The sequence below is a fragment of the Sycon ciliatum genome, chromosome 1, assembly GCF_964019385.1.
Source record: "Sycon ciliatum chromosome 1, ocSycCili1.1, whole genome shotgun sequence".
NCBI classification, from domain to species: domain Eukaryota; kingdom Metazoa; phylum Porifera; class Calcarea; order Leucosolenida; family Sycettidae; genus Sycon; species Sycon ciliatum.
Genome location: NC_088643.1, coordinates 93,774,777 through 93,797,905, shown reverse-complemented (window position 1 = coordinate 93,797,905; position 23,129 = coordinate 93,774,777). Strand labels below are relative to the sequence as shown.

Sequence of the window (23,129 nt, the reverse complement as noted above, 5' to 3'; positions counted from 1 at the left end):
ATTAGTGACGGTCAATTCTTCAGCCTTGCAAGCTGTTGAATGGTGCAATCCCAGCACAAGTTCTGCTCTTATAACCAAGGCGGTGTGCTCTGGGCAGTTGACTTGGTTTTTTTTCCAATGTGCAAATGTGATCCTGATCCACTGTATCCACTATGTCCACTGTATCCACTGTATCCACTGTATCCACTGTATCCACTATGTCCACTGTATCCACTGTATCCACTATGTCCACTGTATCCACTATGTCCACTGTATCCACTGTTTCCACTGTATCCACTGTATCCACTGTTTCCACTGTATCCACTATATCCACTGTATCCACTGTATCCACTATGTCCACTGTATCCACTGTATCCACTATGTCCACTGTATCCACTGTATCCACTATGTCCACTGTATCCACTGTATCCACTGTATCCACTGTATCCACTGTATCCACTGTATGAACTGTAGTATACTTGAATAGTGTACATGTAAGTTAAAGTGACCAAGGTGTAGGTAGGTTAGTATTGCCTATCCATATTATTAATTATCATATGGATCATTTGTGCCCTATAAGGTGGTCTGTACTTATGTATTCAGTTGTCTTATGCTGGAGGGAATACTTGACACGTGACGTTGCATCTGTACAACAACGATTTCATTGCCTTCGTATACATTGTACTTGTTCGCTTTTGTGAATAAGTAGAATACACCCTTCATGTAGTTGCAGTGCATACATGCATCTGTTTGGATCAACTCCCGGTCATTGAATGTCTTGTCTGTAGTACATGTTGTGTACATGCAGTGTGTGCTGCTACTGTGGTATACGATGTGCTGCTACTGTGGTACACGATGTGCGCCTGTACTGGCAGAAGTGTTGGTTCACTAGCTCTGAAGTTCTCACTTTTGCACTTCTTGGTTCTTTGGTTGTTGTGTTGCAGGCTATGATTGCGGTGGTAGCATGTTTGCCTGTGCCACTGAAGCTGTCCATCATGTTAGGCAACAGTGGTGGAGCTACGGGTGAACAGTGGAGACTGCACCTTGCTAACGGGGCTTCTCTCATGCTCGATGAAGTGGCAGCGGTGTGCCTGCAGGACGATCTCATCTCCGAACTGGAGGGTGCCACCACTGTGAGTGAAGCAGTGAATGCAACACACACACACACACACTCAGTGTGTCGGGATTCACCCATTACTCACCCATTACTCACCCATTACTCACCCATTACTCACCCATTACTCACCCACACCTCCATCAAAACACTGCTCAATACAATAATGCAACGTGAACAGTATGTGTGTGTGTGTGTGTGTATGTGTGTGTGTGTGTGTGTATGTGTGTGTGTGTGTATGTATGTGTGTGTATGTGTGTGTGTGTGTATGTGTGTGTGTATGTGTGTGTGTGTGTGTATGTGTGTGTGTGTGTGTGTATGTGTGTGTGTGCAGTATACATGTACATACAACACGGTACACTCAATCAATCTGCGGACAGAAATGTTTCGTCCTTTGTGGACTCATCAGCGCAGCACAGAGAAAATGAGGCCGAACCTGATAGCAATGAAAAATGAACTTTCCAAAAGCCAGTACATGTATACTGCCCTTTGCCACTTTGAAGTAACATAATTATCACTAAAAACATGGTTTCAGAGCAGACTCGCTCTCTTCCCATTCACTCTGCAAACTCGAACTCATTTGATCAATTTTTTACAACGTTTCGGCAAAATTGCCCTCATCAGGTAATGAGTTCGAGTTTGCAGAGTGAATGGGAAGAGAGCGAGTCTGCTCTGAAACCTTTTTTTATGAATGAAGCTGCAGGAAGCCTCACCACTGCTACTATAATTATCACTGATGGTTCTTTGATGGTCTCTGTCTGTTGGCTTTGTGCTTCAGGACTTGTCACGAATGCAAGAGTTTGCTGCAGAAATCTGCACCTCGCCTGCACAGTATGGTTCAAGCTCAGCTGTCAATACTATCTGTCGTATCATAGCAGTTGTCGAGGCAGAGGCGAACAAACTGATCAAGCTAAAGCGCCTGGGTGTTTCAGATTTGTTCAAGCAGTTTTCTACCCATGCCAAGGGAGTCTTGGCTTCCCTCAAGGCATCCATTGTGAGTCACTGAGGTTACGCCTCGCATTGTTGGATGTGTGCATGGTTGTGTGTGTGTTTGTGTGTGTGTTAAAAAACCTGGCTAGAGGCTATGGCCTACTAGTATGTATGGGCTGGCAGTACCTGTGCTGAGTACAGTCAACTTCGCTAATAACGACTGCGGATATAGCGACAATTCGCGAATAACGACAGACTTTTCATGCCCAGAGCAAAGTCCCATCTGACTGTATACATATAATGAGACTTCGGGTATAAGGACGCTTTGCGAATAAGGACACTTTTCTGATGCCCCGCCGAGTGTGGTTATTGGCAAAGTTGACTGTATGTGTAGCTGCCCTGTCAGGAACCACTTAGATCTCAACTAGAACACTTGCTGTTTGTACCAACTACAAAATGCACACGTGTGCATATATAGTATTGCACGCCCTCAGCCAGACATTCTCCTGTAATAAGGAAGGTTCTACAGTACGAAGACATTGAACATGGTTTTATGTGTATGTGTGTGTGTGTGTACATGTGTGTGTGTGTGTGTGCATGTGTGTGTACATGTGTGTGTGTGTGTGTGTGTACGTGTGTGTGTGTACGTGTGTGTGTACGTGTGTATGTGTGTACGTGTGCACGTGTGCTTAGGACAAACAAACACTGCGCGATGCACGTGATGCTGCCGATCGCCTGGTTGCATCCGGCAAGGGCTACCTCATGCTCAACATGTTGCTGGATCAAGCTCGCCATCGTCAATGTAACCGACGTATTGATCTGACAGCTTCTGACCTCACAGTCACGCAAAGCTTTTACTAAGATCTCTACCCATCACCTAGTGTTCAGCTGTATCTGCTCTTGCAGCTATCAGAGGTTCTTTGTAGCGGTGGCACACGTGGCAGCTAGGATAACGTAGCTCAGCCACTATCCAATATACCTACTGAAGGTATTGTCTGCAGGATGTAGTCCCGCTCTTGTGTGTGTGTGTGTGTGTGTGTGTACGCGCGCGCGCATGTGTGTATGTGTGTGCACGCGCATGTGTTTGGGTGGTGTGCGTTCGTTTTGGTTTGTCGTGAATCTGATATTTTTCCTTTGTCCGCATTCTCTAGCTTATTAGTATTTTGGTTTATTTTTCTATTTTCTCTTTCAGGTAGTGTACATGTAGGTTGGTGGTTCCTTCTCCAAACAAATCTCCTTGTTTTCCTAATCTTGCATCCCATCTCGCTCATGTGATCTGCAAAGTTGTTTGATTATTGTCTCCTAGGTACTGTGTTAGGTTTTTATTGTTGCAGGCTATGTCACAGACCATGTTGTACTACTACTTGCAGAGCACTGGTCTAACTGACAACAAAGTCCAGTGTCATATTCTGAATAACATACAAAATGCCTGTGTCGCTCTGCCCTTGCTTATTTTGCCTTTTTTATTCAAAGCTTTATCCCTAGGATGTGTGTTTCCTGCAGCACTTCTATCTAACTTGTTCTCCACACTACTGTCACTAGTCTAGGGTTTCTGTAAGTCTGCTGCTGAGATGAGCTGTAGCAGTGTTAGCCAGTATTTTTTCTTTCTTTCTTATTTTACTAGGGAATTCCCAACAGGCGTCATCGCCAGTAAGGCAGTAACACACATGTGGACCATGGGTATTTTAGTAATGTTTTTGGCTGGCCAAACGCAGTGCAATTCTTTAGCTGCTTACATTTAGCATCCTCTTTTCACTTTTGACTTCCATCCTATCCACAGGTCTACAGTGTAGCGATGGTAGACGCAGTACATGTAATTACATGTACTTGCTTGTTTTCTTTAGGTTTTCTGTCCCTTCCCTACCAGTGTTGTGGTGTTGCTGGTGACACGTAATCTACAAATCAATGTACTTTCCCACTGAGGCTAAATTCTTTCCATGCTACAGATCTGTCATGTTTTTATTGCACTGTGTGGAACACTGCATCTTACACATCATAATTGGATGGACAGGTCGTCCCAATCCAATACATGTATTACAGAACAACCGTCACTGTTCGCTCTTTTTTAAACATTTTTTTTTACTTTTTTTAGTTTTGACATCCGTATGTACATGTGCAACATTGTTTTCAGTAAGTTTTGCCCATACAAGAGGCTTTTCTCTCTGAAAAAATCCAATAAGCAGGACGTCGGCTCAAGAGTATAGATCAGTGTTGGCAGTGCTGGAGGGATGTGTGCTAGCCAGTACTAGGCAGTAGGGTTGTATGGTGCATGCTGAGCTACTGCTGTTTTGTTTATCGGAGAGAGTTTCACAGGCCAGAGCTACAGTAGCATGTACACGTCACACCCATGCAGTTACCAGCCACAGTACACAACACACACACAGTACACAACACACACAGTACACAACACACACGCGCACAGTACACAACACACACAGTACACAACACACACGCGCACAGTACACAACACACACGCGCACAGACATACACACACTAGCTTGTACTTGTTGTTCACTGCCAAAACTGGTTACGTGGGTCTCCCCGGAAGATTGGCTATTGAACCGCCCAACGGCCCACGTCCCCCCCCCCCCCCACACACCTTTTCCAATGCCATGACTGGCTAATGTGGCCGGGAAGGGGGGTATTAGGCCCATATGGGGCAGACCAGGAGGTGTGGGAATGTCGGACTCATTGTGCACAGACTGCGCGAACAGCGTTACACTTATGCATCGAAAAATCTTGTTGACGTCGAAAACTGCGTTCACACGTATCACATGGCTTTTATACAGCCAGTAACAGGGACAGCATGATAGCGTCACGGCAGGTAACCCGCCGGCCTGATCCTGGACAATGGTACTGAGCTGCTGGTCCAGAAGGACACCAACAGCCACCAAGTCGGTCATCGCTGTGTCCTTCCAGGGCTTACGGGGTCCGTGCAGCTGATGTTGGGACGGCAACGAACCACACAGCAGCTGACGAGGAGGGATACAGTCTGGCATTCGGGATACGTGACCAAGTCACCAAAGTCAGTAGACTCAGGTATTCAATTTGCCGTCCACGTCAACCAAAGTCCTGACGTTCCACATCCCCATGGACAGCACAAATCTCCGAGTTGCTGGTGCACGTTGCGAGCTAAACACTAAGCGGGGGTTTGCAGGCGAACGACTCGAGTGGCCACATTGGAAGTGACCATCGTGTCAACACTGATTTATTCCTCGGCCGCAACGGCAAGATGTAGGTCGTCCTGCTCAGCGCAACCTATCGTATGTTCTAGCTACCCAGGCTGGCTCTGCCCAAAAACTACCTGTAGAAGGCAGAGGAAAAAAAATCTGTCACTTATTTCAACTCAACTCACACACACGCACATACACGATAAACACACAAAGCCGCAGACACATACTCCAGACGTTATGAGAAGAGAATTCTTTAAAATATAAGGTAGGAAAGAAAGGATTCCGCGGAGGAATCAAGATAGGCACTAGCGAACACCTGTGCACCAGATACCAGTGAAAAGTAACACGCAAATCAGGCACTGTGAAGTAGCATGAAATAAGCAGAGAATAGAGAACACAGTCCACCACACTCTCAGTGAGAACACAGCACACAGACCCTACAGAGCGACAGACAGGTGCACTAGCAACGCCAAACGGAAGGCAAGCGCGGGCCAGGACTTGGCAGCACACATACACGTACCGGTACACACACACACACACACATATATACACACACACACACACACACATATATATACGCGCGCACACACACACACACACACACACACACACACACACGCACACACACACACACGCACACACACACACGCACACACTCATATATACACACGCACACACTCTCACACACACACACACACACAAACATTCATACACACACACACACAGCAAGTTCCGCTCGATATATAGGCCGAAAGCGAAGGGCGCAGAGGAGGGAGGACACATCAGCTCAGCAAACTAGCACAGCATAAAAAAAACCTAGTAGACAAAATATAATAGACTTTCAATACATGGACTTGAGGCAGTTGCATATTTCACAAACGTATCCAAAAGGGAGTCTTTCAGTTCCAGTTATATTATAAACTTCCTAAATTTGATGGTTCGGAAGGCACGCGAAATGAGATCACGAGTATTCTCATGTTTTTCAGAATTTCCCTAGTTTTATGACAGCATTAGGAGTTTTCATGATGAGTATGACGTTAATTGTACATGGCTGGATTAGTCTTCAAGCACTAGGATCAAGCCAGAGTTTACTAGACACCGGAAAGAGATGATGCACGGGAGAATAGCCTCATGTTGACCATGGCTGATGCCGCAACATCATTCTTGAATGTAAGGATACGGCAGTAGGGCAGATCACTACCTGGGGGTAGCTATGTATGAGAGGAGAAGTGGACTAGCAGGACACGAGAGGAGAGGGCTGGAAGGACTACTCTTGCAAACTACAAGTTCTGGGTCCACTTACCGATAGCTACTACTACTACGGCAGGCTGCTGCTGCTGTAATTGTGGGACGCAAGTACACATTGCGTTTGAGCGTCTTCGTCATACATTAAATGCGGACAGGTCCTGCTCAACTTGGCTTAAGTCTACAGTAGGCAATTGTCCTACGAGATCTGTAGGTTGCAATGCCATAAGCGACACGGCTTGCGACTGGTCGCATGCGGCATTCTCCACCAATGTTACAGAAGCAAATACTGCAGGTGGCTCTTCTTCTGCACTGGTTGTTAATGATGACATCTGTTGAGTCAAGTCCAGTAAGCCATCATCAGCTACTTGTACTATTACCCACACTGTGTCACCAAAGAAAGTACCATCCGCCATGCACATTCTCCATTCGCTGCAATAATGTCCGCTATCACGTGGAGCGAGCATAGAAATTCGAACGTCAGCCATGACGTTCCTGCCCAATGGGGGCATATTGACCCTAGTGCAAGGGCCTATGCTATCACCCCGAACAAAAGTTAGGTAACAACCCTCTGGCCAACTGCTGATGCCATTGTTGCGCAATCGCCATAGCTTGGTAAACAGCTTCTCCGGAGCAACTGACTCTCCTTCGCCAACCGTCATATCAGCCAACAATGCCATGCTGGGCAGAGACTCGCTTTTAGCCTGGTACTCGAAGTAGGCACCGACAGCATTTTGTAGATTCCAACTGTTCATTTCTAGGAAAAACACACAGCTCTGCTTGTCCACGTTCCCACCGACATAGAATTGAAAATCTTTGACCAGTACTTCACGATCAGTGGTTCCCATTGCACTGAATTGTGCAAGGAGTTGAGCATCCATTCTGAGCTTGCTTTATATCGTACCAACCAGGAATTCGAACACGAAGCTCTCACATGTGCACAGCTTCAGTTCAAAATAATGTTGATCTTTAAAGCTTTATACGCAAAAATATCACAACATTGCCGTAGCAACACCGTACCGTACCATCACATGCGTGCACACCTCCAATCCAACCAAGCAAAAACAATTTTTAATTTACTGATCCTAGCACAAACAAACACTGCTCCTCTTCACGTGTGCTTGTTGTGTGTGGAATCTGGATTTTCTTACTCATTTTGCAGTCTTTGTACTTTGTAGGTAGCTTTGCCTTCTTGTTTTGCATGCCCTGCACTGCCACGTGTCGTCCCGCGTCCTTGTTGTAGATCTCTACGTGTCAGATCTTGAGCGCATACTTTTACTTACTTCAAACGTCACGTTGAAACCAGGCCAGCTCAGATCATGACCATGATCTGATGACAGCTAGCCGCGGATCTGGATCTACACTACGAGGTGATTCGTAATTTTTTAACATTGCGTCATTTCTTAACAAATCGGTAAAATATCTCATTGCCAGCGCCTGCAAAGAGTCACGTCAAATTTCTTTTTGCCATTGCCATTATCAATGTTCTGTCAAGTTCGCCTCCAAAATTGAGACTGATATTCCTTCAGGAAGTGACATTGCAAGAGCTTTCAGTCTGCATGTGCGCGATGTTTACGATAAAATAGAGTATAAGAGAGTCATAGCCGCTGGTTTCAACCTCCAGTGACAATATATTTAGCTGAAAAGGAAGCACATGATAGATACATACTGGAAACGACGCCCGGGAAGGAGGAATGGGGTGTGTTGGCCCTGGTAATGGCCAAACATTGGCCATTACTGAATTTACTAACAGATGTTGATCACAATTGCATATTATCCATATAAAAATCGCTCTGTGAGCGGTTCTGAAAAACCTTTACTGGTACTGCCCCGTCGTAAAAGTAAGAAATTAGAACTGGCCCATTGTCCCCCCAAATGCGAACTGATCCACCTAAATCGCGAATGACGGGACCCGAACGCACCAGTAGCACGAGGTCGGGAGGGCACAGGATCACGGCAATTATCATAGGGTAACACCAGTAGTAGCAGTAGAATTTATTATTATGATAGGGAAGCCTACCGCTAGTACAGTACATGGCCTATGGTCCGGACCAACGTCCCCATCTGCATCCACAGGTAGGAACCTCGTGCTACTGGTGCGTTCGGGTCCCGTCATTCGCGATTTAGGTGGATCAGTTCGCATTTGGGGGGACAATGGGCCAGTTCTAATTTCTTACTTTTACGACGGGGCAGTACCAGTAAAGGTTTTTCAGAACCGCTCACAGAGCGATTTTTATATGGATAATTTCAGCTCTTTTTCCGTTCCGCCTCCCCACCCCAACTACACAAACATGTGTATGCACACGGCACACACACGTGGCCACGCACACATACGCACATGCACACGACACAAACAGGAAATTCTTCATGTATAATGCCATGCAAAGCAGTGGCCACCGTACTTGAGGAAGTCAGTTGTGAAACAAAAATAATTCAACTACAGCGTGTATACAAGCTGACGGCCAAAGCACAACATAGCAAACATGACATTTGCCCAAGGATTGTAGTTTGCAGACCATGCCATGGAAGCAGCGAATACAGAATGTAATATCATACAAAGTGACAAGCAAGGACGTGGCCATCATACACCAGAAACTTGCAGAAAGTCACATATCCAACAGATAGAGAAGTGAACAGCAATCTGATACAGCCCACACAGGACAAAGCGGACCTGATACTCGTCCCAGGATTGCAAGTGGCAAACCCTTTTCAATGCATAACATGCAGGTGTACGTTAGACGCATGGACATCTGACCGTGTCGCCAGCATACAATGTCATCACATGTTTACCCCACAAGTTACACACATGCACAGTAGAAGCACAATGAAAGCAATGGAAAAGTACGATGTGGTTGCTGAAGCATCTTCACACTTCAAATTCAGACTTCAATGTGGTCGTCACGGGATGATATACCTGCAAGATACAAGTGATGAAGAAAGAAAGCAGAAGGTCGTGAGGTAGGCTATGAGACACCACAAACGGTTCACCTACATGTCTGTTCAGGGCTAGTGCACTCACACGCAGAATTGTCATAATCGAGCATTTCCCAAACTGAGAAGTGCAATGAAATCCACTTGCATGCACAGGAGCAATTTTGCAATATTATGATGCGCAATTCGACACGATCTGCGATGCTGTGTGCGATGTGCCCTGCTGTCTTGATAGTGACAGTCACCGCCGTATGTTTTGTCAGCGTCGCCCGTGCACTCTACTGTCAAGTCCAAAGTGCTCACATACTTGGCAATGTTTTTGCAGTGATTAACTTTTATCCTAGTTATGTCACGGGTAACTTTAATGAAGTACCCGCAGGCCGTGTCGATCTGCACATCGTCCACTCTCTCATGTACTTGGCCTGCTTTGTCTGTGTATCCATTTCATGTGCGATCCACAAAATCGACTAGACAGTGGGTGCAATACGCTCTCTACCTGAAGACGTTCTTCTGGCGACATCTCGCCATGTACTTGGCCTGGCTTTGTCTGTGTATCCATTTCATGTTCGATCAACAAAATCTCAATGCACTACAGAGACTAGACAGTGGGTGCAATACGCTCTCTATCTGAAGACGTGAACCATTAAATTTTTTGGAAAAGTTATACGTACACCTGAAACGTAATGAACTACAGGAATAGAGAGAGTGACTACAATACGCTCTCGACCTGATATAGTGATAACGTGAGTACAAGACACTCTCCACCTGATAACGTGTTAGAAGGTAACATGTCTACAGTCCCACCGTACCCTTCCGACACGACTGTAGACCATTAAATTTTTTTGAGAAGTTATACGTACACCTTAAACGTAATGAAGTACAGGAATGGAGAGAGTGACTACAATACGCTCTCGACCTGATAACGTGAGTACAAGACACTCTCCACCTGATAACGTGTTAGTAGAAGGTAACAGGTCTACAGTCCCACCGTACCCTTCATCATTCCTCATTCACCATCGCGCGATACCCTGGCACACACTGGCAACATATCAATGGGGTGCCTTACCGTCGTCTAGAGGAGACGTCTTCGCAGCAATATTTTCCCTCCTGCGCATTCAGTCGCCGACGCGACAGCGTTCACGGGGCCGTTCCAGCTGCGGAAGACATTCGATTCATCGGGCCAATTCAGCAACAGGGCCGTGGACACACAGGGGGCAGAAGAGAGACATTGTTAGTGGAAAAGAAATATGCAGTGGCAAGTGGCGAGTGCCGCATGGATGTCAAGTTGTCATGCACAATTCAGCTATTACTTACGGTCCAGCTAGTCCTGCCATTGCTCGCTCGTCCTAGTTCCTCCTCGTTCGTCTTCCTGCACGTCTGCACTTCTCCTTCCCCACCGTTGGCTTTGCGGTACGGGGGTGCCGGAAGGAATTCCCACCATGTATCCATGTACATGAAGTCCCACCATGACTCTCCATGTACATGTCCACGGCCACGTCAGCAGTTTGTATAGTACCGGAAGGAGTTCCCACGATGTCTCCAAAGGCCTAGAGCGGACGTCTTTGCAGCAATTCTTTTCGCCCTGCGCATTCGGTTCGCCGACGATGTCTCCAAAGGCAAAGGCCTAGAGCCTAGTAGAGGGGACGTCTTTGCAGCAATTCTTTTCACCCTAGCAGGGAGTAGTAAAATACAGGGAGGTGACACGCCACTAATCGTGATTTTTGATGGGTGCCTCGCGCTTGTTTTTTTTTCTTTCGCAAAAAAAGATGATCTGCTGAATCAATCTTGAGTATTTGTTGAAGAACTAATTCTGTGAAAAGGCCTATCCATCTCATGGAACAGCATTTGTTTTGCTCTTGTGATACATCTGTGTCATCGTCATATGTAAAGGTACCACCCTTCCGAAATTCGTCCCGATCGACGGCATGGAGCAATAGAACGAAGGTGATTTCCTTGAGAACAATACGTGTACGATTGGAGATGAAAAGCGAGTGCACCGATTTCGAAGTCGAAAAAATCTCCAGGACACCACATGATCGGCACTAATTTCTCCTCAGTTGTGATCAACCAGTACTTCTCTACCTTCTTTGTGATGATGAGCATTTCATATTATGGTATGCTAGAGATTCGGGAGTTCACTTTTCGGAATGAAATGTTCCTAAGTTTGTCAAGGATTGAAATGCGGGCTACGTCGTCGTAAACAGCTTGTATCGATACAGGAAAAATCTACGGCACGCAGGGATATCTCCCAAAGTGATACCACTCTTGCTGGACTTCTATCCTGACATAGTGGTAGTTTGGTCGACTACCAAACTTTGTGAAGGCAGACAATTGTTGGAAATTCTCAGCGCTGAGTTTCTACGGGTTGCAGTATGAGTCCCTTTGGCGGTAGGTATTTTACTACTCCCTGATCAGGAGAATCCTGATCCGCGCGCGTGTCTACACACTTCGGTACCCATAGTACCCCAATCTCACCCGCCGGGTGAAAACGGTGTCAAACTGGCCGTACATGCTCGTGTCACCTCCCTGTATTTTACTACTCCCTGACCCTAGTACCCTGCACATTCACTCCGCCGACACGACAGCGTTTACGGGGCCGTTCCAGGTGCAAAAGGTCCACGTCAGCAGTTCTCAACTATTTCGCGTACGGGATAGTCGCCGCGACAGCGTTTAAGGGGTCGTTCCAGGTGCACAAGGTATCCACCAATGGCACTTTGCAGTATGGGGTACGGAAAAGGGACCTCCTCGTTCGACTTCGTCGACTTCTGCAGTTCTCCTTCCCGTCAGGGGTACCGAAAGGGGCCTCCTCGCAGTTGTCCTTGCCGTCAGGTCCACGTCATGCAATTCTCAACTATTTCGCGTACGGGATAGTCGTCTTTGTCGTACGCGACATCGGCGTTTACCGAGTGGCATTGGCACAAAGCAGACCGTTGACGGGGTCACGTGTCAAAAAAGTATCAACAACGTGTCGACTACGTGTCGACCACGTGTATAGCGGTACACTCAGCGGTACACTAATTCTCGTGCCATTCTCGTGTCACAAAACTGGAACATCGAGTACCAGTATGGAAAGGCTTCAGACAGGAAGCCTTTCCAATAAAATCAGGGTGATACACCTACTGCTATCAGGCAAGCTTGAATGGCTTGTATTTGGATCAACATGATCTTGATCCAGTCATGCTGGACCATCCTGGATACGTAGGGTCTCTTTCTATTGAAAACTGACTTGAAATTGTACTGCTAAGGCTTATTTTACCATGATGTTAAGAAATGACCACAACAAATAATATGCGGAAAAATTGCCATTTTTCAACTGCCCCCTGCTTCCCAACACCAAGGATTATGTGCATGAACAACCCACCATTGCAATCTAAGGACATCAGTATTACATTTTTGGAGGAAGAAATGGAAAGATTCGCACCTCGAACCCTACGGAAGACTTTTTTACTTTCGTGTTAAATAATGACGAATCACCTCGTAGTCGCTATCACTACCACAAAAAGGCCGGGAGTCCACAAAATACCGGTATTTTCTACGCATTTTTCTACTGACACACACAAACTACCATGGCAACCTACGTTTCCCGTATGTCACGTGATTGTCGCCTTGGAGTCGACCAATGACAGATCAAACTGCACGGGCTGGAAAGTGCGGTCCTGCCTGCTCAAAGCCTGACAAAGGTGATGGAACTGGATCCACTGCCCGTCGTCAAGTGACGACGGGCAGGAACAGAATCCACTTCGTTCATTGGCTCACGAACTTGGCGCGTGTTTCGTAAATACAAGGACAATGGAAAGAGCGACTAACTCTTTATGTACATGATTGTATGGTGTGAGCGTGCATGCATGCTCTTTGGCTTGGCTGCACACGGGAAACACGTTCCAGTCACCATGGTCACTCATAGTCATACTCGGCCAGTACCGCTGTCCATCCAGCCCTTGCCCAGTACCGCTGTCCATCCAGCCCTTGCCGCTATCGGGGCTGGATTCCGCGGTACTGCCCTCGTACTCGTGCAGGAACCTGTATGTCACACATCACGCGCACGGTACACATGACCCGACTATGTTCAAGAGTACTAGTAGTGCCCAGTGGTTATTGTACTCTTGCTAGTACATAGCAATAAGAGTACAAGTAACATTACCCCTATGACGTACTCTAAAGTCTCTTTCTTGATAATATTATGTTGACGTAGACTATTATGTCTTTAGGCACCCAGGATGGCAGAGGTCGTATCTGTTCACGGGGGAGACAGATGAATCCCGGGATCACGTCGGGGTCACCAATTTAGGCACACATGATGGCAGAGGTCGTATCTGTTCATGGGACATACCACCCTGAGGCCTAATAAATACAATTCCGGGCCGAGGAGAGGGCAACTTCGTCTAATAGTTGTTGTTCATTTTAGAACAAAGAGAAAGACAGGTTTCATGCGCATGCGTATCTAGTGAGGGAGCTGACGTCATGCAGCGAGGTTGCTACATGTCTATGCAGCTGCCGTAGCTGTTGGCTGCCTGTTTGTCGTGTTGTCTCAACTAACTTGTCTGCAAGGACTCGGGAGCTCTACGCGTCCCGGTATCAAGAGACAAGAAGCGTGAAAAAAGCTCAGCATGCCTGGGAGCTGACGGTATGTCACTATGTGTAGGGCTCCCCGGTCTGACTCAGTGACTATCGAGTCATGTACCGTACTACTGGTATCACTTGAAGAGAATGTAAAGGAAACGCCATCATCATCATCATCATCATCATCATGGTATGGGCCTCCGTCAGGAAGTCGTATAAACCCTAAGGGGCCTGGCTTCCATTGTAACACAATGGCAGCACAATTTGCTGCACCAACATACTGATGAAGCAATCAAATATCACCCGAATTGAAAAATAGAAGTCAGTCATACCCTGAGTGCGGTGACAGTTGTAGATGTACCGTGGTGTTCTTGTGTGGTATACGTCATGTAACAATAATTATAATTATACCGGTATGATAGCATTGCCTGACACAAGGAAGCAGCAAGGCTCTCTGCCGTCTGGTCAAGCACTGGTAGTACATGTACTGCTAATAACAGTATAACAGTACTTTGAAGTATGTACATGTACTAGTACCTGTATCAGCTGTTACCATGGCATTGCCACAGTAGCAGTAGCAGTAGAACTGCATGGGAATGTCCGGCTGAGAGGCAACTCACATCATTGCTGGAGTACTACAGTCAGACCTCGCTTATCCGGTCCTCTTTTATCCGGATCCCTCGCCATCCGGAAGAAAATCCCAGCTTACCGATTTACAGCATATGCTATGCAGACATACAGTATGTGTGTTCGATTATCCGGTTCCCTCGCCTCTCCGGATATTTTTGTCGAAAACGGATGTGTGCGGTTATGCGAGGTCTGACTGTACAGTCATGTACATGTACCTTGTTACAGTGAAATAGAAATAGGATCAGATGCTGGTCCCTTTCTACCACCGTAGTCAACTGCTTGTATTCTGTAGGAAACCGATGCCGATGCGGCAGCCATCTTCTCCACATCGCTAGCACTCAACGCATGGATGAATGATGACGAGATGAGTGGCTGTGCGGAGTTAGCTTGCGAGTAGGTGCCGGTGGGACCGCTAGTGGAATACATGACTTGGTAGGTGAACAGACAGCGCACGTCAACACCATGCCAGGTCACTAGCACTTCTGATGATGTCACATTGTGCAGCCACAATCCGGTTACCTACATGTAGGTGACGGCAGCAAAGTGAAGACAAAAAAAAGAACCCATTGCAAATACGCATACTACTCAATGCAAGACCACTGTACTATACGCTGTATGTGACCTGCCGTATTCCCTTGTTGTGCGGCAGTTGCGCTCGAGGATCAGTTTGCGCCTTGTGCGGTGGCAAATTACCTGCCTTCGTGGTGCCCGTGCGTCCTACCTCAGGAGGCATGCTGGTGGCGGTGCCCGTAGCTTTGTCATGGAGTGCCGGGCCCGTGCCCATCTTTTGACCTGACTATGACCGTCAATGTTCTTTTCACATGGACCGATTTTATTTATTACTTCACTATTCAAACAGGATCCATTCTTGCTGTTGTTCTTGTTTTGTTGTTGGTTGAATGTTCTACTTTGATTTGCTGTGGAAACGTGATGACTGTGTCTTATCCATGTTTGAGTGGGGTCTATTTGATCGCTTTTTAGTGGTTTCTATTTCATGCTTTTCAGTGTGTGAAACTTCATTCACTCTTTTTCTCTTTCTCTTTCTTTTTCTTTTTAGGAAATTAGGTGTTTCTTGCATACCTTCATTTGCTGTTGCTTTATGCCTTCTTTTTGACGGTTGCTGTTGCTAATTAGGATTGGAATAAAACGATTCGTACACTGTAGTATACGCTGGTGGAAGGGCATAATGACCCAGCACGGTACAGTGGATGGGCTGCATGCAGTGCAGCACTTGCGCACAAAGCTACCGCGGGTACTTACACAGCGTGCAGGTGCCGAAAAGAGTTGCAATGACGGCGGTCCACCATAGAACTGAGGATCCCTACGACCGCGTTGCCACGTAAACAGCCGCTAGTGCCTCAGTCTGTAATGCCGCCATCTTATTTTACAACTTGTGAACAATAGGCGTTTTCGAAAGACGGAATACATGCACTCAGCATTTCTCCCTGTGCATGCAGATCTATGATGTCATTGATGTGTGTGTCATGTCGTAAGTTGTAACTGACCTATGGTGCATGCAGATCCATGATGTCATCAAGAGTATAAAATCCCCCAAGAGTGTGCGGCGAAAACTCACATCACGTGTCTCAGGTACGTTTCGTACTACGTACAAACGAAGGATAGTGTGCGCGCAATCCAAATATCTGCCATGATCATGCTGGGGATTTGCATATGCGCAGTTAGTTTCTGTCAGAGTGTGCTTTTTTTTATTACTCCACTGCTGGCTAAAAATGGGCTGTAAACGTACAACTGCGACACTACACCACGTGATGTGAGTTTTCGCCGTCGGCGAACCCCATAGAAAGGGTATCAGGAGTTGCACACTCTTGGGGGCTTATATACTCTTGATGTCATTGATAAGCGTGTGCCTTGTTGTAACTGACCTGTGGTGGAGGACTGGCTGCCTGCTGGCAGACGTGCAGTACTGTCACTCCGGGCATGTCCAGGGTGAATGACAGGTCAATACGCCCTTCCACAGCCATCTTGGAACGGTGGTCGGCAAGGCCAATGCTCTGTGACTGGGGCTCTTGACACGCACGCATTCGGGCGAGTAGATCCTTGGTTGGGTAGTCTGGTTTACTGGCTTCAGTGAAGATGCCAAACGGGTTAGTGGCATCATTGTTCATCTTGTAGAAGTGCATGTGAATCTCTACACAGAGAAGCACAGGCAGATCACAATGCACTTAGTTCATGATGTGCCATGCTGCACGATGGTGAGATCCTCCACAGGTGACTGCATTGCGCCACCCTGCATGATGGCCTCAGCGGACATTGGGTCAGGACTATGTACTGGTGCAGGGCACCAACTGAGGACTGATTTCCCCGAGCACAACGGTCAACCGTATACGATATGTTACCAGCGGATGCCGCGATAGCCATGAAGGCATGCCACTTAGCATGGCAACATGTACAGTAGGGTGGTTCATAACAGGACACAAGAACAGGCAGAGAAACAACATGCACTCACAAAGAAAGAGCAGGTATGATGTTGTTGTTGTTCTGTGTGGCATGAATTACATGCAGAGAGCTGTTTTCTAGTGATTACATCTACTTCGAGTAGGAGGCCGAGCATACAGCTGTACAAGTAGTAACATTAGTACGGTAGCAGAAAAGTGTGAAATATGTACTACTGCAAACCAAGATACCACTGACTGCACTAGCCTATCTCCTATCTAGAAATACTTCTGAAGTACATGTTCATGTATCTTGAGCAAGAGCCGGGTTGGAGAGGTTCAGTACTCTACAACCTTTCAATACTTCGAGTACATGTGTATGATCTGTATGATCGAAACAGCTGCATTATGGCATCAATATCAACTGAAGCCGTAAAATTATGTTGTTGGTTTGTCAATGAGGCCGGTCGGAGAGCATGTCTATGCCGTGGTGGGGAGTTTTGTAAGTCATCTTGTATACTTCGAAGTAGTTGTTCAATTTAAAAACCTTTCTCCATTCGAGTGGAAACACTGGGAACGATGTACATGTACGAAGTATACTATTTTATCTACTGTAGCATAATTATCACTGATCTCACCTCCAGCATTTTCATTGAAGTCCGGAATGTTCACTATGTCTAGGCTGACGTGTGAGGTGTCCACCGTATCAGAGGTATCATCACTGCTATACAAGATCACGACAAGCTCCCAGCTGTCCATTGGGTCAGTGCTATTGGGCTTGTGAACCGTTGCCAGAGAGCCCAGTGTGCCTTTGTTTGTGTCTGGTTTCCACGATGTCAGAAGCTGCAACACAGGACGAGCGCGTGATAGAAAGAAATAGGACAATGAGACATATCATGCTGGCTTTGTGTGTGTGTGTGTGTGTGTGTGTGTGTGTGTGTGTGTGTGCGTGTGTGTGCGTGCGTGTGTGTGTGTGTGTGTGTGTGTGTGTGTGTGTGTGCGTGTGTGCGCGTGCGTGTGTGTGTGTGTGTGTGTGTGTGTGTGTGTGTGTGTGTGTGTGTGTGTGTGTGTGTGTGTGTGTGTGTGTGATAGTTTCCATGGGAGATGGCGGCGGAAAACCGATGTCTGCCAAAAGAGAGAGAGACCTATCACCTTGAGCCTGGCAGTGGTGGACAACATTGGATCAGATATTCCCCACACCCTAGCCTTCTCTCAGGCCAGGTCGTTGCAACCAACAAAGCTCCTAGCAGTAGGTGCAAAGCCTACACTACACCACACCACAGTACAGTGCACGTAAGGGGATACACTACTGTCGGTCACTGAAGTGCTGGGGGGGGGGGGGTCAGCCTCCTAGCTTACTACGCCCCGCTCGTATTGTCACGTATTACAGTCTGTGCACAGCTGAGCCACCGTGTATACATTGGTATGCCGTGCTCCGTGAAATTCTAGCCTGGTCGTTCCTCGGCACCCGGCAGTACTGTACATGCGTAACCGGGCCCCATTCGTCACATCTAATAGTCACCTTGTCGGGACAGTCATGATAGCAGTAGGAGATACTTGCATTAGTATACACTGTTAGCGTCACCGGGGGAAAGTCCCTTGGCCCATGGGAAACACTGCTGGAAAGTATACACAGCAGTGTATGCACATGACATGTTACCTGATTTTCTCCCAGCAATGCCAGCAGACTCATGACAGACAAGACGGGCTTCTTGATCATTTCTACGCTACGCGGCGTTGTCAAGTTCATGCGAAACCGAGTAGTCAGTGTCCGCTCGTTGAAATGGCTCACGGGGTCCCAATTCAAGAAGCCGTTGTCGTTGCTTAGCAGAGCGTAACGCGTGAACGCTGCTGCTTCAGCCGTGGAGAGGAACATATTCTGGTGCTCTGCAATCACCTTGACAACCATGGCAGCATAGCTAACATCACCTCTCCAGTCTTCTAACTTATTCCAGCCTCCCACTGGATCTGCTTCATCATTGTATATATCGACATGTGCTAGTTGAGGATACTGACGGCGGATTGCATAGATAGTGTCGTTCGATGTGTCTAGAATATAGTCCGAGGATCCCTTGCCTTTATGATGAAAGGAAATGAAGTCAACTCGGACACCTGTTTTGCCTGCGCAAAAAACAGCATGGCAGTGAAAAGTATTGCAGTTGACACAACTCAAGTATAGGGAGAGCCAGCACAAAAGAAGTGGATGAGCTACGAAAATACCCCACAGTAGCAGTGGGGAAAGTCGGGAGCAGGGAGTTGTAAAATGGCGGTATTTTACAACTCCCTGGTTTGGACATCACAAGTAACCGCTCTAACGGTCCCTCACTCACAAGTATTGCGGAGACCCAGCATGGCTCAAATTGCCCAGAAACCTCTTGCTGCAATTAACATACCCCACAAACGAACAGACTGAGGAAAGGCATGCACAGATAAGCCCCTTGTCCGGCAGCACCAAGCAGTGACACGAGATTTCTTTGAACGCCGGCTTACCTGTGAAGTAGTTAGTTCCATTGGCGCAGTGAGCTAGGAATGCCCAGCAGTACATTTGTGTATCTCTACAGCCATCTCCAGGACCACCGAGACGTAGTGAGGGATCAACAGCCAGCAGGCCTTCGGAACAGGCGTCGTAGTAGTTCAGAAAACCCTCAATGGTGATGTCCAGGTTGTCGAAATCTTTGTTGCTTGGTTCATTCCACGTCTCGAAGTTCCACTGGGCAACTTCAGCCAGGCCGTACCGGGTAATATAATGTGCTGCAACTTGCTGTACAAGGTCTTTCCACAGTATGACTTGCGTTTTATTGTCAAACGAGGTGAAGTAACCGGATGGGTTTCCCATGATCTCAAAGCCAGGCCGTAGCTGACTACGATGCAACCAATCCATGAGGATGTCCAACGTTGAGAAGTCATATGTCAGATTCGTACTGGACTCACTGTCAAACAACACAGGAACACAAGTAGAATAGGAAATGCAACAGCGCAACGAGTTGGCTGCCTATGAGTAGCACTGAGCAGCTAAACATTCGAATCCACATCACACTATTGGGCTGAAAGAGGATGGTTGCAGAAAGTACAGTCTGTGGCATGCAGCGTTGAGTCAAGAGCCGCTCCTCGGAGTTTCTTCAAACGGCTACATGCAGAGATAAGTGGCTTGAATGCAAGCCTGCTTAGAATAGCAACATACCGGTAGCACTGGCATCAGCTTCTACAGGAAAAAAGCCCAGTTTTTATAATGTGACATTACATGTACAGCTAGTCACTGTCAGGAACCACTTAGAAAGGACCTTGGTCTATACAGTACCAATACTGCTGTGAAGGCATAGAGGTTTCCGGCAAGCCACATACGACTGAGATTTCATTTACAAGTCATGCAAAGTGTGGTTGGTTCATGGCACGCCGGGGTCATGCAAATACAGTAGGTATCGGTTATAGCGTGGGTGTTTGAAAAACGACTTTCTATTCTTATTTCCGATATTTCTTACACACGATAAATCAAGTGTTGGTTGGTTGGTTTTTATTTCACTTCGCACATTCAAACGGGATGACGACCCAATAAAATGACGGCGAAGGCTTAGCCTAGAAGTGGCTATGGAGTGTGGCATATCACATGCACGTGCGCAGGGGCAGGAAGATCATCGTACATGCAACGCAGTACTTCTGTGCATGTGGCTGGTCATAGTCCCATAGGCTTACCATGTGGCTATGCAAAGTGAGTTACATGACCACAACAGTTGAATCTGCAGCACTATGACGCAACGAGAGTCAGATCAGAACGGAATTGGACAGATGTTATTACTACAGGCGATACACTTTGTACTAATCTGGCATGTTTCGCTACACAAAGTCCATTCTTAGGACCGATATATTCTACTATGAGATAAAATTGCTTGTAAGAATAAATGTGCACTTGAAATCCATGTTATGATTATGAAAACATGAGAGTTCATTCTTGTAGGCAGTATTATTCTTTTACACGACCACCACGCTATAACCGATACGCACTGTAGTTCTGCGAATGTTATCCCAATGCCGTGCTTTACTGCGTGTGCTGTGCTGGGTACTGAGCATGTAGAGCTCACTCGTAGATAACCGAGAGCCACGGACTTTAAACGCCCCCCCCCCCCCCACACACAATGCCCGTTACTACTAACTCCCAGAGAATGTGCAGAACTTGCTTACCCGGTTACAGTGACCAGATCCAGTAGCCAGTGGATGCGTACTTGCTCAATCCCTCTTCTAGCCACCGACCCTATCAGGGCAATGTTTTGCATCTCATCTTCTGTGATGACGTATGAGCTGAAGTTCTGGTGTGGCAATGGCGGGCAGAATCCAGTACTTCTCCAGAAGCGGTCCAACGGTGCCACGATGTGCGAGGCGTCCACCGTGACCGAATAGGATCCACCATTCTCAGTCCTGGCACCGGACATTCTGCCCTGGGCAAAATTGCTCCATGTAATTGTTATTGCTAGGCATATTTGAATGCACACAGAGAAACTAGCTAGCGAGCACATGGTGGGTTTCGACCGGTCAGCTCAGGCCAGGGATCTAGGGACATGTGTTGCATAGAGCTTACTTAGAAGTCACTACTTGACACTAGTGACTGGTGTGCTGAACTAAAGTCAGCAACCCAGCCTATTCTACAAATTTGTACAGTTAGCGGAGCCTCAGCCGCTAGAAACGAAGAAAGGTGCAAGGATCAAGGAGCAGGCAGATTCCTAAAAAATAACGATCGGATCGGACTGTTGAACTCGAGGACTCCAAACTAAAAAGACACTACACTCTACAGTTTTGTACGTAGTCTGTCCTGTATACATGGAGTGTAGATCTACGTAACGTAAATCTGCAACGAGCGCGCGCAGAGTGCCAGCTGATCGGAGGGCTAGGGCACGATCACCAAGATTAGGGAATCAAAGGGACTGGCCAGGGGAACACAGCACGTGCCCCTTTATGCGCGTGTTGTTGCGAATCGCGAAACAGACTTCATACGATCACAGACTGAGTCTGAGACACACTGAGTCTGTTTGTAGAGTGTAGACCCGGTAGCATTCATGTCGTCATCATGGTCATGAGCCTAGCCATGGCCATGGCCTGGGGGCAGCCTTACAGGTACATGTACTGTACTGCGTGGACGTCGTCGTCACGACCCAACACAGGTTTTCACGTGATTCGGGAGGTTCTGCACGAGGTCCCCGTCTACGTCTCGCAACGACTCAGTCAGACTCCTAGGTCTCAACGTTGTAAGGACTATGACTCCCAGTGCTAGTGTGAGCTCAGGGTTTGGGTTTGGTTTCTCCAGCACCCACCGCAGCACTACCAAAGAGAGAATTCTTCGAATCTTGGACTACGAAAGCTCAGTTGGAGTTTACGGGAACTGACTGACGCCAGGTGCGAAAGCGACAATACTCACTACTACTACTACTCTCTCTCTCTCTCTCTCTCTCACACACACACACGCACGCACACACACACACACGCACACACACACACACACGGACACACAGGAAAAATCATCATCAGTTCCTAGCAAAACCAACGGAACAATGTCCTTGTAATATTCAGCCATGACATGATCAACATGAAACATAAACGAAAAAATACTTGCCTAAAAGATGCACAGAAAAGAAGCATAGAAACATTCCGCCAGCAGACGTAGACAACCTCCTACATAACATACATGTACATCAAGTACTAAAACAATAAACACTTTAAAAAAACTTTACTTGTAGACCATAGATATGAACATAGAACAAATGTGTTATGCAATTCACTTTGAAGCAGAACAAGGATATTATTACCTGCATGAGAGGCTGAAGTTATTTTGTGGAATAAAATTTGTGAATTGAAATTAGCGAAGCACACCAGTACTGTAGGGTCAATTCCGTTTGTCCAAAAAATAAGATCTTTTAGAGCTCCAGAGGAGGCAACAGTTGTTATCGATTCTAACTTTTATCAGTCATCAAGTGGAAATACCAGTCTACTAGTAACTCCTAACCGTCTCCATCATGATTGTGGATCTCGAGAACATGCTGAAATCAATTCCTATGGGTAAATGCAATTCTCAGGCGCCAGGCCTGGATATCACAATGCCAGACTATTGAAGGATATGCGCCAGATTGTTAGCAACTCACGTTATAACTGGCAGACAGATACAAACCACAAGCCACCCAAAGGAGCATG

The 23,129-nt window shown here is 46.9% G+C and overlaps 3 protein-coding genes across 8 annotated transcripts in view; 1 reads left to right on the top strand and 2 right to left on the bottom strand.

Moving 5' to 3' along the window:
• LOC135806583 (uncharacterized) overlaps positions 1 to 4,221 on the top strand; it is a 31,010-nt gene extending 26,789 nt beyond the window's left edge. For all 6 annotated transcript variants that reach the window (XM_065320782.1, XM_065320779.1, XM_065320781.1 and 3 more), the window contains 3 exons: positions 924 to 1,112; positions 1,872 to 2,087; positions 2,717 to 4,221. In XM_065320782.1, the coding sequence (XP_065176854.1) occupies positions 924 to 1,112; positions 1,872 to 2,087; positions 2,717 to 2,884 (573 nt within the window). In that variant the 3' untranslated portion in view covers positions 2,885 to 4,221. The remainder of the gene's footprint in view (positions 1 to 923; positions 1,113 to 1,871; positions 2,088 to 2,716) is intronic.
• A 1,199-nt stretch (positions 4,222 to 5,420) lies between these two features.
• On the bottom strand, positions 5,421 to 7,596 carry LOC135806584 (protein ILRUN-like). Its single transcript, XM_065320784.1, has one exon. It carries the CDS (start codon positions 7,320 to 7,322, stop codon positions 6,579 to 6,581), a length of 744 nt encoding a protein of 247 aa, XP_065176856.1. The 5' UTR covers positions 7,323 to 7,596; the 3' UTR covers positions 5,421 to 6,578.
• Positions 7,597 to 14,212: 6,616 nt separating this feature from the next.
• LOC135806582 (alpha-L-iduronidase-like) lies at positions 14,213 to 21,710 on the bottom strand. Its single transcript, XM_065320777.1, has 6 exons — positions 21,132 to 21,710; positions 19,446 to 19,885; positions 18,616 to 19,076; positions 17,594 to 17,798; positions 16,446 to 16,711; positions 14,213 to 15,081 (listed from the first exon to the last, which is right to left on the bottom strand). The coding sequence occupies exons 1-6, from the start codon at positions 21,461 to 21,463 to the stop codon at positions 14,782 to 14,784; spliced, it is 2,004 nt and encodes a 667-aa protein (XP_065176849.1). The 5' UTR covers positions 21,464 to 21,710; the 3' UTR covers positions 14,213 to 14,781.
• Positions 21,711 to 23,129: the final 1,419 nt, after the last annotated feature.

Excerpts from the sequence above, each read along its gene's own strand:
- LOC135806582 (XM_065320777.1), bottom strand. The coding sequence starts at position 21,463 with ATGTGCTCGCTAGCTAGTTTCTCTGTGTGCATTCAAATATGCCTAGCA. Across the intron at positions 17,799-18,615 it reads CATTGCTGGGAGAAAATCAG|CTTCTGACATCGTGGAAACC; the intron begins GTAACATGTCAT and ends CCTGTGTTGCAG. Across the intron at positions 16,712-17,593 it reads CTTCAATGAAAATGCTGGAG|AGATTCACATGCACTTCTAC; the intron begins GTGAGATCAGTG and ends TTCTCTGTGTAG.
- LOC135806584 (XM_065320784.1), bottom strand. The coding sequence starts at position 7,322 with ATGGATGCTCAACTCCTTGCACAATTCAGTGCAATGGGAACCACTGAT.